General features: G+C 47.7%; 1 protein-coding gene across 1 annotated transcript in view; it reads right to left on the reverse strand.

Moving 5' to 3' along the window:
• PARP8 (poly(ADP-ribose) polymerase family member 8) overlaps positions 1-12,840 on the reverse strand; it is a 345,285-nt gene extending 332,445 nt beyond the window's left edge. The window contains 2 exon segments of the mRNA XM_040421265.1: positions 12,008-12,062; positions 12,377-12,840. Coding sequence (XP_040277199.1) covers positions 12,008-12,062; positions 12,377-12,467 — 146 coding nt within the window. The 5' untranslated portion in view covers positions 12,468-12,840.
• Positions 12,841-13,279: the final 439 nt, after the last annotated feature.

A 13,279-nucleotide genomic window follows, 5' to 3' on the forward strand; every position in this document is an offset into this window, starting at 1 on the left:
CAATATATTGTTTTCTATATTTGGGGGGGCGTGTTTAAACTTTTTTTTACTTTTTATTTAATAACCATTAGTCTCCTTAAGGGCTAGAACGTAGAACCCTTGTCATATTCACCCTAATAGAGCTCTATTAGGGTGAATAGGACTTTACACTCTCCCTGCTGCCCTGTGCTTTGTGCACACAGCAGCAGGGAGCTGATCCCCCTCCCCTAAACGGTGCCATCCACAGATCCCCCACCTCCCCTAAACGGTGCCATCCCCAGATCCCCCCCCTCCCCTAAACGGTGCCATCCCCAGATCCCCCCTCCCCTAAACGGTGCCATCCCCAGATCCCCCCCTCCCCTAAACAGTGCCATCCACAGATCCCCCCCTCCCCTAAACGGTGCCATCCACAGATCCCCCCCTTCCCCTAAACGGTGCCATCCCCAGATCCCCCCCTCCCCTAAACAGTGCCATCCACAGATCCCCCCCTCCCCTAAACGGTGCCATCCACAGATCCCCCCCTTCCCCTAAACGGTGCCATCCACAGATCCCCCCTCCCCTAAACGGTGCCATCCACAGATCCCCCCCTCCCCTAAACGGTGCCATCCACAGATCCCCCCCCTCCCCTAAACGGTGCCATCCACAGATCCACCCCTCCCCTAAACGGTGCCATCCACAGATCCCCCCCCTCCCCTAAATGGTGCCATCCACAGATCCCCTCCCTCCCCTAAACGGTGCCACGGTGCCATCCACAGATCCCCCCCTCCCCTAAACGGTGCCATCCACAGTTCCCCCCCTCCCCTAAACGGTGCCATCCACAGATCCCCTCCCTCCCCTAAACGGTGCCATCCACAGATCCCCTCCCTCCCCTAAACGGTGCCATCCACAGATTCCCACCTCCCCTAAACGGTGCCATCCACAGATCCCCCCCTCCCCTAAACGGTGCCATCCACAGATCCCCCCCTCCCCTAAATGGTGCCATCCACAGATCCCCCCCCCCTCCCCTAAATGGTGCCATCCACAGATCCCCCTCCCCTAAACGGTGCCATCCACAGATCCCCTCCCTCCCCTAAACAGTGCCATCCACAGATCCCCCCCTCCCCTAAACGGTGCCATCCACAGATCCCCCCCCTCCCCTAAACGGTGCCATCCACAGGCCCCCCCCCTCCCCTAAACGGTGCCATCCACAGACACCCCCCTTTCCCCTAAACGGTGCCATCCACAGATCCCCCCCTCCCCTAAACGGTGCCATCCACAGATCCCCCCCCTCCCCTAAACGGTGCCATCCACAGATCCACCCCTCCCCTAAACGGTGCCATCCACAGATCCCCCCCCCTCCCCTAAATGGTGCCATCCACAGATCCCCTCCCTCCCCTAAACGGTGCCACGGTGCCATCCACAGATCCCCCCCTCCCCTAAACGGTGCCATCCACAGTTCCCCCCCCCCTAAACGGTGCCATCCACAGATCCCCTCCCTCCCCTAAACGGTGCCATCCACAGATCCCCTCCCTCCCCTAAACGGTGCCATCCACAGATTCCCACCTCCCCTAAACGGTGCCATCCACAGATCCCCCCCTCCCCTAAACGGTGCCATCCACAGATCCCCCCCTCCCCTAAATGGTGCCATCCACAGATCCCCCCCCCTCCCCTAAATGGTGCCATCCACAGATCCCCCTCCCCTAAACGGTGCCATCCACAGATCCCCTCCCTCCCCTAAACAGTGCCATCCACAGATCCCCCCCTCCCCTAAACGGTGCCATCCACAGATCCCCCCCTCCCCTAAACGGTGCCATCCACAGGCACCCCCCCTCCCCTAAACGGTGCCATCCACAGACACCCCCCTTTCCCCTAAACGGTGCCATCCACAGATCCATCCCCCCCCCCCCCCCGACGCTCACAGGAATACATTTAAAAACGAATCAGTAACTTTAACTTTATTAATTGGTGATCTCTTTACTGTATACCTTACTAGGTCTTAGCTCCGATAACAGCAGGCAGTGCGGGGGGCGGCGCTCACTCACTGACGTCACGCGCCTGCGCCGCCTAGTGGGAGGAGCAGGCGCGTGATGTCAGTGAGTGAGCGCCGCCCGCCCGCACTGCCTGCTGTTACCGGAGCTAAGACCTAGTAAGGTATACAGTAAAGAGATCACCAATGAATAAAGTTAAAGTTACTGATTAGTTTTTAAATGTTCTACTGTCAGCGGCGTGGCTCTGTATAGTCTAACCCCCAGGCAAGCGTCCCTGTCACCATGGGAACGCCTGGGGGTTAGAATATACCATCGGATTTGAGTTTTCAATCGCTCACTGAGATCGTGAAAACTCAATGATTTACTGTCAGTCCCTCCCCTCCTCCTCTTTTGTCATTGGTGGTCAGCGGCAGCCGCGCACAGTGGGGAGGGAGGGACTCTCTCCTTCTCCACGGTGCCGGCTCAGGATCATATCGCGGTCCGGCGATATAGGCGATATGCTCAAAATCCATATCGTGGCACAAATTTATATCGCATATCGCCTATATCGTCTATATCGCCCACCCCTAGGTCAGACCCTCACCAATCAGATACAGGATAGGGAGTAAGTTGTAGTAGTGGGACAACCCCGTTAAGCCAACACGTATTTACAAGGAAATCCACCAGCACAAATCTGAGACCTGCGCTCAGATTTATGTTACAAATGTGGATCTAATCAAGGATTATCCACATCATTTAAGGAGCTAATGTTTAGCTTAACCATGCAGAATCCATGAAAATAAGTAGCAGGTGAAATCCGGCAACCTTTTAAAGCAGAGGAACAGACTGCCGGAGTTCAAGCCAGAAACCACCGTGCACCACTGGATCCCCATTCACTGTAATAGTATCCAGCCACTTTCTGGCATCAATGTCGGCTTTCAGACGGCCAAAAAATGCTGTGTTTAGTATTTTTTGTCCGGCCTAAAGCCGGCATATATTGCTGGATATAGTGACCAGATCAGAGTGCTGGAGTTCACAACGCAGATGTGAAACCGGCCTTACCTATTTCCACTCTGGATGTTTTACCTAAGTTTTCCACAGCATGTAAGCCATTCACATAAATGGGATTGTCATCAGACTTAATACTGATTGAGGGCTAAATGCACAACAGTGTTTTGTGGTCTGCAAATTGCGGATACCGACCCGTGTGCGTTCCGTAATTTTCTGACCGCACGTGGCCGCCACTCTCATAGAAAATGCTTATTCTAATAATGAGCCTTGAATCAGAGCTAAAATACGTGGCAAACCTGACAACTCAGACTATTCAAGAAAGGTAAAATGGTGGAAGTATGTAACTACAGATCGGTAAGTCTGACATCTGTGCCGTGTAAAACATTTCAAGGTAAATAATAGGGATCGACCGATTATCGGTTTGGCCGATATTATCGGCCGATATTGAGGATTTTGAACGTTATCGGTATCGGCATCTATTTTGCCGATATACCGATAACGTATTGGGAACACAGAACGCGCTGCTCAGCGCTCTCTGTGTTCCCTCCGCAGCACAGGGGAGAAGGAAGCAGTGTCTCCCTCCCCCTGTGCTGCTGCTGCCGCTGCCGCCAATGAGAGGAGAGAACATAAGAGGAGGGGAGGGGCTGTGGCCACCGCTCCACCAATGAAGATAAGCCTTTCATTCATTCATATACAGGAGGCGGGAGCTGGCTGCAGAATCACATAGCCGGCTCCCGACCTCTATGAGTGGTAACTGCGGTCCGCGGTAGTTAACTCCTCAGGTGCCGCGGATCGCAGCTACCGCTCATAGAGGTCGGGAGCCGGCTATGTGATTCTGCAGCCAGCTCCCGCCTCCTGTATATGAATGATTGAGAGACTTATCTTCATTGGTGTCGCAGTGCCCCCCCCCCAAGCACCCCAGTATTAATCATTGGTGGCGCAGTGCGCCCCCCATCCCAATCCCAATAGTAAAAACATTGGTGGCGCAGTGCGCGCCCCCCCCCCCCCCCCAGTATTACAGTATTACTCATTGGTGGCAGTGGCCACAGGATCCCCTCTCCCCTGCTCCTCCGATCGGAGCCCCAGCTGTGTAATCCTGGGGCTCCGATCGGTTACCATGGCAGCCAGGACGCTATTGAAGCCCTGGCTGCCATGGTAAGCTCCATGCTGCTGTGTGCACTATGCACAGAGCAGCAGGGACAGAGTGAGATCCTATTCACCCTGATAGAGATCTATCAGGGGGAATAGGACAAGGGTTCTAGTCCCTAAGGGGGCTAAAAGTTAGTAAAAAAAAAAAAACACAAAAATATTAAGTATAAATGAAAAAGATTTAAAAAAAAATAAAATAAAAAAATACACATTAACAATAAACAAAAAAAATACACATTAACAATAAACATATTAATTTTCAGCAGATTTGTGTAGGAAATTTTTTTTTTTCTCAAAAATTAAAATTCCCAGAATATCGGTATAAATTATCGGCTATCGGCCTGAAAATTCACAAATTATCGGTATCGGCCCTAAAAAATCAATATCGGTCGATCCCTAGTAAATAAACTAATAACTGATAACCAGCATGGATTCATGCAACGCAGGTCATGCCTAACCAACATGCTGGGTTTCTTTGAAGAGGTGGCACAAATCTGTGTAGGATGCTTAACATATTACAGAAAGACCTAGATTATGGCAGCGCAGGCAAGAACGCAGCGGATGAACTGTAATGTTGATAAATGTAATGTAATGCACCTCGGTCACAGAAATCATATAGCTGCATGCACAATAAGTGGAATAAAACCGGGAACAACACAAGAAGGTGACTTGGGTATTCTGGTTACAAGTCAGCTAAGCAGCAGTACTCAATGTCAGGCAGCAGCTGCTTAAGCAAATACGATTTTAGGGTATATAAAAAGAGATAAAACCCGTGATTCCAGTGTGATATTACCCCTCTATAAATTTCCACATCTGGAATATTGGCTTCAGTTTTGGGCTCCACATACTATAAAGTATATAACAGAGCTAGAAAGGGTTCAGAGGGGTGGCCAGATTATTAAATGAGATGGAAGATATAATGAGAGGCGTAAAAAAAATTGGGTTGTCCAGCTTAGAAAAAAAACGACTTAGAGGTGATATCTTTTACATGTATAAATCCATCTGAGGTCAATACAAAGAACGGGCACAGGATTTCTTCATTCAAATGACTTCACAAGAGACCAGGGAACGTTCATTACATGTGGAGGAAAGGCAATTTAGATATGAAGGAAAGGAAAGGATTCTTTACAGTTAGAGGAGTCACACTATAGAAAACCTTGCCCCAAGAGGAAGTAATAGCAGTTACTATGTCAACATTTAGAAAAGGGCTAGATGCTTATCTAATAGTAAACGGCATTGAGGGTTATAATTCATCTAAGAATTAATATTGTATAATTGAGCTGAGAAAGGCTGGACTTGATGGACCTCTGTTTTTTTTTCAACCGATGTAACTATGTGCGATTTGTTTTTCCTCTTGTAAATGGGGGGGGGGGGGATCAGCACAAATGTGTGATCAGAGACATAGAAAAGAGGTAATTCCACGGTTTTGTACAGGCTTTTATTTTTTCTTAGTTGAGCACATGTATGGTAGTGGCAAGGTTTTATTGGAATCAGGAGTCCAGCTGGTGCACACTACCTGTGATAACTGCAGTGCCAATCACATTACAAGGGATTGTCCAGGATTTTGATATTCATGGCCTATCTTCAGGATCTCCACCAATCAGCTTTAACTTTTCAGCTCCTAGTCAGTGCCAAAGCTACACAGCTCCATCCTTTGTGCAGTGGACAGAGCTGGTAACTGCAGCACTGCACCCAGGCTCGGACTGGCCCACAGGGGTACAGGTGAATCCCCCGGTGGGCCTCTGAGTGAGGTCGGCCCCTAGTCTCTCACACCCTGCACAAGTGATACATAACACAGTAGACTTACTGCACTACATACATATATACAATGTACAGCACCTCAACCGGCCTATGTTCATATAAAAAACTTGATTATTAAAGAAACTCCCCAGTTCATTATTATAGACCCGATCAGAGCTGAGATGACTTCTAGGTATAGAGGAAAGCTGCCAATGCCCTCTTCTCCCCAGGACCTACCTTCTCAAAGTATTCAATCCTCTGGTAGCATCTTGCTGCTGTGTGAGCAGGTAATATTTGAATGTATCCGTAGGGTGGGCCCCCAAAATAAATTTTACTGGTGGGCCCTAGGCATTCCAGTCCGACACTGACTGCACCCATCTACTTCATTGGGAGCAGCCATGCAGTCTTCAGCGTGATTTGACGGACCACCCAGCGGTCTGATATTGACTGCCTATCCTAGGCCATCCATATCAAAATCCTGGACAACTCCTTTAAGAGAGTATGACCTGTCACTACTGAAGTAGACATCAATGGTTTTGATGGCTTGGGCAGCCAGAGCTTGCACCCCCAACGTTGAGTACATAAGAAGTGGAGGCACCACCCAACCTAAAGGTGGCCCCTGCTCCGAAAGAACGCAAAAGTCTTTTCTGCATATAAAGCGCCCAAAGATGTTGCTACAAATGTAATCTTCTGTAAATGCACAGCAATAAACACAAATCAAGATGAGCTGCCTGACATGGAAAATTATCACCACTTGCAAAATAAATGTAAAGCAAGAATATTGTCTCCCGCGCTATGCAATGCTCGCAGTCACAATCAGCAAGCACACACTCTTCCATTTTAGCTCTAGGCTTATTTAGATATTACCCAGTAATGTTATGCATCTTAAAAAGTAATTCCACAGAAAAAAAAGAAAGAAAAATTATTACTTACTGCAACTCCTATAAGATGCGATGTCCTAGTGTTCTCTGATGGTGGCAACAGCACCTGAAAGTGGTTTCTGCCAGTCTAAATGCCTATATGTCATTTGTCTGCATTTTCCTGGAAAATATATTGCTGGCCTATCCTTAGGAGAAACCTTTAATGTGTAATCGGTGGGATTCGGACATCCATGACCAGCACCGATCAATAGAGCTAGGGACCACAGTGCTTACTGGTAGACCATGGCCCCTTTAATAATTTTCCCGATGCAGCAGCATATCGTGTGGCTGGGCCTGGTACTGCAGCTCAGCCTCATCCACCTGACACAGGTGTCAGACCTCTACCCCCGATCTGATACTGATAGCCTATCCAAAGAATAGGTCATCAGTCAAAACACTTGAAAAACACCTTTAAAGAGTTTTTCGAGCCACTGAGGCCAGTCGTTGGCTGCAGTAGCGCATGTGACCCCAACCGGAAATTTACAGTCCGGAAGATCGCCAGGCTAGTTAAAGGAGGCCAAAAGGCTGGAAAAACCCTTTAAAGGGATCTGGAGATGAAACACCAATTAATCACTAAGAATAGGCTATCACCATGTCTTCAGTCCTGGCAAGTCTCCTCGACCATCCCTATCCTCAGTGACAGGGACATTGCTAGAGATAGAAGTCTTTCTCCAGTATTATACATGGTAATACATGGTAGGTTGAGGCTCTGTCACAGCTTTTACCTTGAGGCCCAGGAGCTTCATGTCCAGTATCTGCTCAGTGGTGGAAAAACGGAATACCATGAGATAAAGCAGTTGCTTGGGATCTGCAGAGGTTACTGTTCTTACATCTTAGTGGGACCCCATCCCCATAAACACTTTATAACTTTTATAAAGCAAGTAGAGTCAAGTGAGGGTAATATGTGTGTGTGCATATATATATATATTTCATATACTATATTATAATGTATTCTGTACCACTTTATGTCATTTTGGAGGACCGACCCAGGTACAAACCCCCCTCCTAATCCATTGGTTATAGAAGTTCTCATCTAGTGGTACTGAGCAGGCAGCTTGTGAGCCACGATAAAGACTCATTTACCCGGCTATGTTACCCGCTCCGGGGAGAACAGGGTTCAGCTACCAAATCTATATCCAATAAGTGCACTGCTCAACCATAGTGGACAAAGGATCTTATGTCTTTCTGTTGTCCATAGTAAACTTCCTACTATATCCAGGTAATGGCAAAGAGTTGGCATTAAAGGGAACCGGTTACCGGGATTTTGTGTATAGAGATGAGGACATGGGTTGTTAGATGGCCGCTAGCACATCCGCAATACCCAGTCCCCATAGCTCTGTGTGCTTTTATTGTCTCAAAAAAACGATTTGATACATATGCAAATTAACCTGAGATGAGTCCTGTCCCTGAGATGAGTCCTGTCCCTGAGATGAGTCCAGCGTGAAGGAGCCCAGTACCGCCTCGCATCCTCAGAATCTCCTCCTTGCTCCCCGACGTCACAAAGCTAGAGCGCCGTAATCTCGCGATGCACAGTGTCGGCATAGTGTTTCGTCCCTGTGCTGGCATCAGCCTCAGGGAACGAACAGCGCATGCGCTAGCTCCTGCATCGTGAGATTACGGCGCTCTAGCTTTGTGACGTCGGGGAGCAAGGAGGAGATTCTGAGGATGCGAGGCGGTGCTGGGCTCCTTCACGCTGGACTCATCTCAGGGACAGGACTCATCTCAGGGTAATTTGCATATGTATCAAATCGTTTTTTTGACACCATAAAAGCACAGAGAGCTATGGGGACTGGGTATTGCGGATGTGCTAGCGGCCATCTAGCATCCCATGTCCTCAGCTCTATACCCAAAATCCAGGTGACAGATTCCCTTTAAAGGGCTTCTGTCACCCCACTAAACTATTTTTTTTTTTTTTTGGTGTACTTATAATCCCTATCCTGCGATATATCTATACATTATGTTATTAATCATGTTCGTTCAGTAGATTTGTCAAAAAACGTACTTTTATGATATGCTAATTACCTGTCTACCAGCAAGTAGGACGTCTGCTTGCTGGTAGCAGCCGCAAAAAACCGCCCCCTCCTCCTGTTGATTGACAGGGCCAGCCGGGATCTCCTCCTCCGGCCAGCCCTGTCAGCATTTCAAAAAACGCGCGCCTGTGTTGATTCGGCGCATGCGCTCTGAGATAAGGAGGCTCGCCTCCTCAGCACTCCCTCAGTGCGCCTGCGCCGATGACATCACCGAAAGAGAAGACGTCATCGGCGCAGGCGCACTGAGGGAGTGCTGAGGAGGGGAGCCTCCTTATCTCAGAGAGCCTGCGCCGAAAAAACACAGGCGCGCGATTTTTGAAATGCTGACAGGGCCAGCCAGAGGAGGAGATCGTGGCTGGCCCTGTCATTCAACAGGACGAGGGGGCGTTTTTTTGCGGCTGCTACCAGCAAGTAGACGCCCTACTTGCTGGTAGACAGGTAATTAGCATATTATAAAAGTACGTATTTTTACATATCTACTGAACGAAAATGATTAATAACATAATGTATAGATATATCGCAGGATAGGGATTATAAGTACCCCCAAAAAAAAAAAATATGAGTTTAGTGGGGTGACAGAAGCCCTTTAAGTAATAGAGGGAGATCGGGTTGTGTAAAGCCTGTCATTCTCAGGGGTACATCCACTCTGTAGGTAGGTACATTGGGTTTGTAAATCTATTGCAGGTGGATGTGTGTCTACTAAGCCGCCCAAAAGCTAGAGAGACCTATGAGAGTCTACTCTTCTCTCCCTGCATGGCTTAGTACATGTTTTCTGTAGAATACAATGGCGCTTTACCAAAATGCATAATTCACATAATTGGCAATAATGGTATATTCAGATTTCTGTGAATGAAAATCCATTGCGCGCATCTGAACGCGGTTGTTTCTGCGAGCGGTGCATTGATTTCTGCAAATCCCTATTCATATGAACTGGACAATTGTCTGTGAAGGTTCTCATTCATCCAGGTCATGGTATATCAGTAGTAATCAGTCACAGCAATAGGCTTATTACTACTGATATATACGGTATATAAAAAAACAAATTCAAGTCCAGTTGCTCTGAATTATTACTACTGAAATGGACAATTGTGGGAATTTCTCCGACGACCCTATAGAATGTGAACAGACCATCCATCTTCAGTTCCATTACTAATATCAGATTGAACACAGACACTACATTAGCTTTCCAAGGCATTGCAGAAGCTGATACGCCACCCATAAGTCACTGACAAAACCAATGCTGTGTTTTTTTATCCGCGTCCGATCCCCATTTTTTTGCGAATTGAACATGACCCCATTCATTTCTATGGGTCCGGAAAGAAAACGGACAACACACAGGTGTCATCCACGTGCTGTCCGCATCCGTGTGTTCGTTCTACAATTTATAGAACATGTCCTATTCTTGTCCATACTGCATTTTTAGTAATGGGGGTGAGAAAAATGCAGATTGCACACGGAAGGTGTCCGGATCCGTGGTTTGAGGACCGCAACAGGGACGCATGAGGCCTTAAGGGCAGGAATTGCCACATTCTACCTTATATTTCACAAAGAAAATGGATAAATCCCAATGCTGATCTGTGATCTGTAATCACGTAGAAGCTTTAATGTCAGATCTAATGTACTGTATATGAAACGCATCGCACTATGACGGCTCTCATCTGTACAGAGGTTTTATATACGGTATATACACATGTATAGTAGAAAGGTACAAATGTACAAAATAGGAGATAGCAATTAAATATATAAAATGATTCATTATAATAAAAGGAGAAATATACTATACAGTAAAAGCATCCTCTGGCTCTAATTAAGATGGGGCACAATACCCCAATTCTGCTGAGTAATAGGTAAGGAGTAGTAATGGTCCCCAAAGTCGTATCCAGGAAGTGTTGACCTGAAACGCAAAGGGCTCATGTACACGACCGTATTTTACATCCATGCCTGATCCGCATTTTCTTGCAGATTGTATATGGACCCAGCCCCTGGATGTCTTACTCTGGTCCATATTACAGACAAGAAACAATCCTTTGTATTGACAGGAGTGAGAAAAATGGAAGGTATCTGTATTTTGCGGATCTGTTGTTTGTGGACCACAATATGGACATGATCATGTGCACGAGGCCTAATTCTGTAAAAGAGGCATTACGCGTAATCAGAAACCGGATGATGATCATATTAAAAAGCCGCGACCTCTCCATATTGTAGCTATAATATACCCTTACGGTGCTTACTGCAGATTATAAGCCCCACAGACCGCATGGCGACTTGTGCAACCACATACCACATATCTGGCGTGATCTGGATGCACTTGTTCCTTCTTCAGTTCCACTCCCCGTACAGCCTGTCCACCATGGATTCCTGTTGGCTCCATCACCCCATACCAAACCTGCCCTTGTACGCCCCCCCTGTACACGTGTCCAGCTATCTGGCTATCATTTGCCTCTCAGAAAACGCAGGAGGGGAACTGAGCCAGAACTGATCCCATCGTTTTCTATGGGATCGTGCACACACATACTGGGCGGCACGGTGGCTCAGTGGTCAGCGCTGGTTGTCCTAGGTTTGAAGGGCAACATCTGCATGGAGTTTGTATGTTCTCCCCGTGTTTGGTGGGTTTCCTCCCACACTCCAAAGACATACTGATAGGGACCTCAGATTGTGCCCCCCTCTTAGGGACAGTTGGATGCTTATGTCTTTAAAGCGCGTAAAATAAATAAATAAATACATCCGGTGCATCAGTTGTGACGATGGATGTCAAAACGCGCCGACCGGAAAAACGCTGCCTGCTCAGGCGCCATCAGTGTATCTGTGCAGTTGGCCGGAGACAACCGATATATGAGAAGCTAGCCTACGTCAGGCACCGTCTTTGGAAGGTTGCAACTTTTGAACTTGATTATCTGTCACATACAAGATGGTGTTATAATCTGGGCTAAGCACAGATACAGAAAAAGAGCCGGAGATGCTATTACTACTACTATTAGTACTCGCAGGAATAATACCTAGGAGACCATATCCAGTGCCATATGTAACAGGAAGCAGAATACAGATACAATGTGCAATCTTTACACAATGTAACCCGCGGATCCCGCTTCTGCGTTACATTTCAGTGGTCATTACATGTCACACGTCTGTTGTCACAGCCTTTCCTGGCAACCTGAGAAGAGGCGGTGTCATGGCAACACAGTCCTGTGCATAACATGAGGCATGTCATTAAGGAAATGGAAGAAGACAGTACCTTTTGGAGCCTCCTAGGAAGGTAAAGGTGAACGTATTGTCCGAATATCTGAAATCTGGGGGACAGAATAAAAAGCAGAGAACATGAAAGTATTGTGTTCCTTCCATAGCAGCCCACAGACCCCCTACATGGAGGAAACCCCATTTCAACAAGTGCACCGCTGCCATGGCAACAGATTTTAGCTGTCAGCGGATGCATATAGATATAGACAGACAGACAGACAGATCTCAGCTCTTGCTATATGTAAATGAACGGAGGGGGGGGGGTCATTATACTGAATTGCAAAGCATCTTGATATGAATGGAGGAAGACGGGGTCAGGGGCACTAGGGCTATGGTATTTGCCATCTCTCCATATGCAATAACTCACCTGAAAACAGGCAGTCCTTTTCCGCCTTGCACTTTTGAATGACAATGTCAATATCCTTCTGAATCCTCTCTTGCCTTGAACACATCCCCATGAAATAAATCCCTGGGAAAGCAGCTTTATTGTCCCCCCCAGTTCAGTGTGTAATAATAAAATGATGGTAAGAAAGAAGCAAAGCCTTGGTGTGGTTATGTCAGCCCAAGCTTCTTCTCCAAGAGGTGGCTGTTGCTGGAGGAGGAGGAGGAGGAGGAAGAGGCTGCTGCTGCTGCTGCTTCTTCTTCTGCTGCTGCTGCTGTTTTATTGCAATTTCCCCTCCTGACAATAGACTGAGTTGCTGAAATCCTCCCCCGGCTTGTCAGTGCAATAAAGAGAGGGAGTGAATGATCACAATGATCAGCTGCTCACAGGGAGAGAGTGAGAGGAGCAGACACAGTGGAGGAGAGAGAGAGGCAGAGAGGAGGGGGAGAGCTGAGGCTGCAGACACTGTACACACATCAGCCCTGGAAAGCACTGCCCCCCACTGAGTCACACCCACAGACATGAGACCACACTGCACTCACTCCTGGATCCTGGACTGGGGGCTTCATCCTGGTCTCGCTGGGTCTGACACATGTAGGCGGGCTGGATCGTATACCTCAATGATATCTTTGGGATGGGATGCATGTGCAGGCTCCGACTGGCCAACAGAGGAACAGGTGAATCCCCCCTGAGCAAAGAGGACCCCTAGTCCCTCCACATGTGGCACAACATGATACAGCAGACTGAGGGCACTACATGTAGATAGGCAGCATACAGCACCGAAACCAGCCTATGCTCATAGAAAACAATGGGGCACATTTACTAAGTAAGGGACTTGTGACTATTTTAGGTGAAAAATAGTCAAAAGTCCCCTTTTTTAACCGGCCG

Source organism: Bufo bufo, chromosome 2 (assembly GCF_905171765.1).
Source record: "Bufo bufo chromosome 2, aBufBuf1.1, whole genome shotgun sequence".
In the NCBI taxonomy this organism is placed as follows: Eukaryota; Metazoa; Chordata; class Amphibia; order Anura; family Bufonidae; genus Bufo; species Bufo bufo.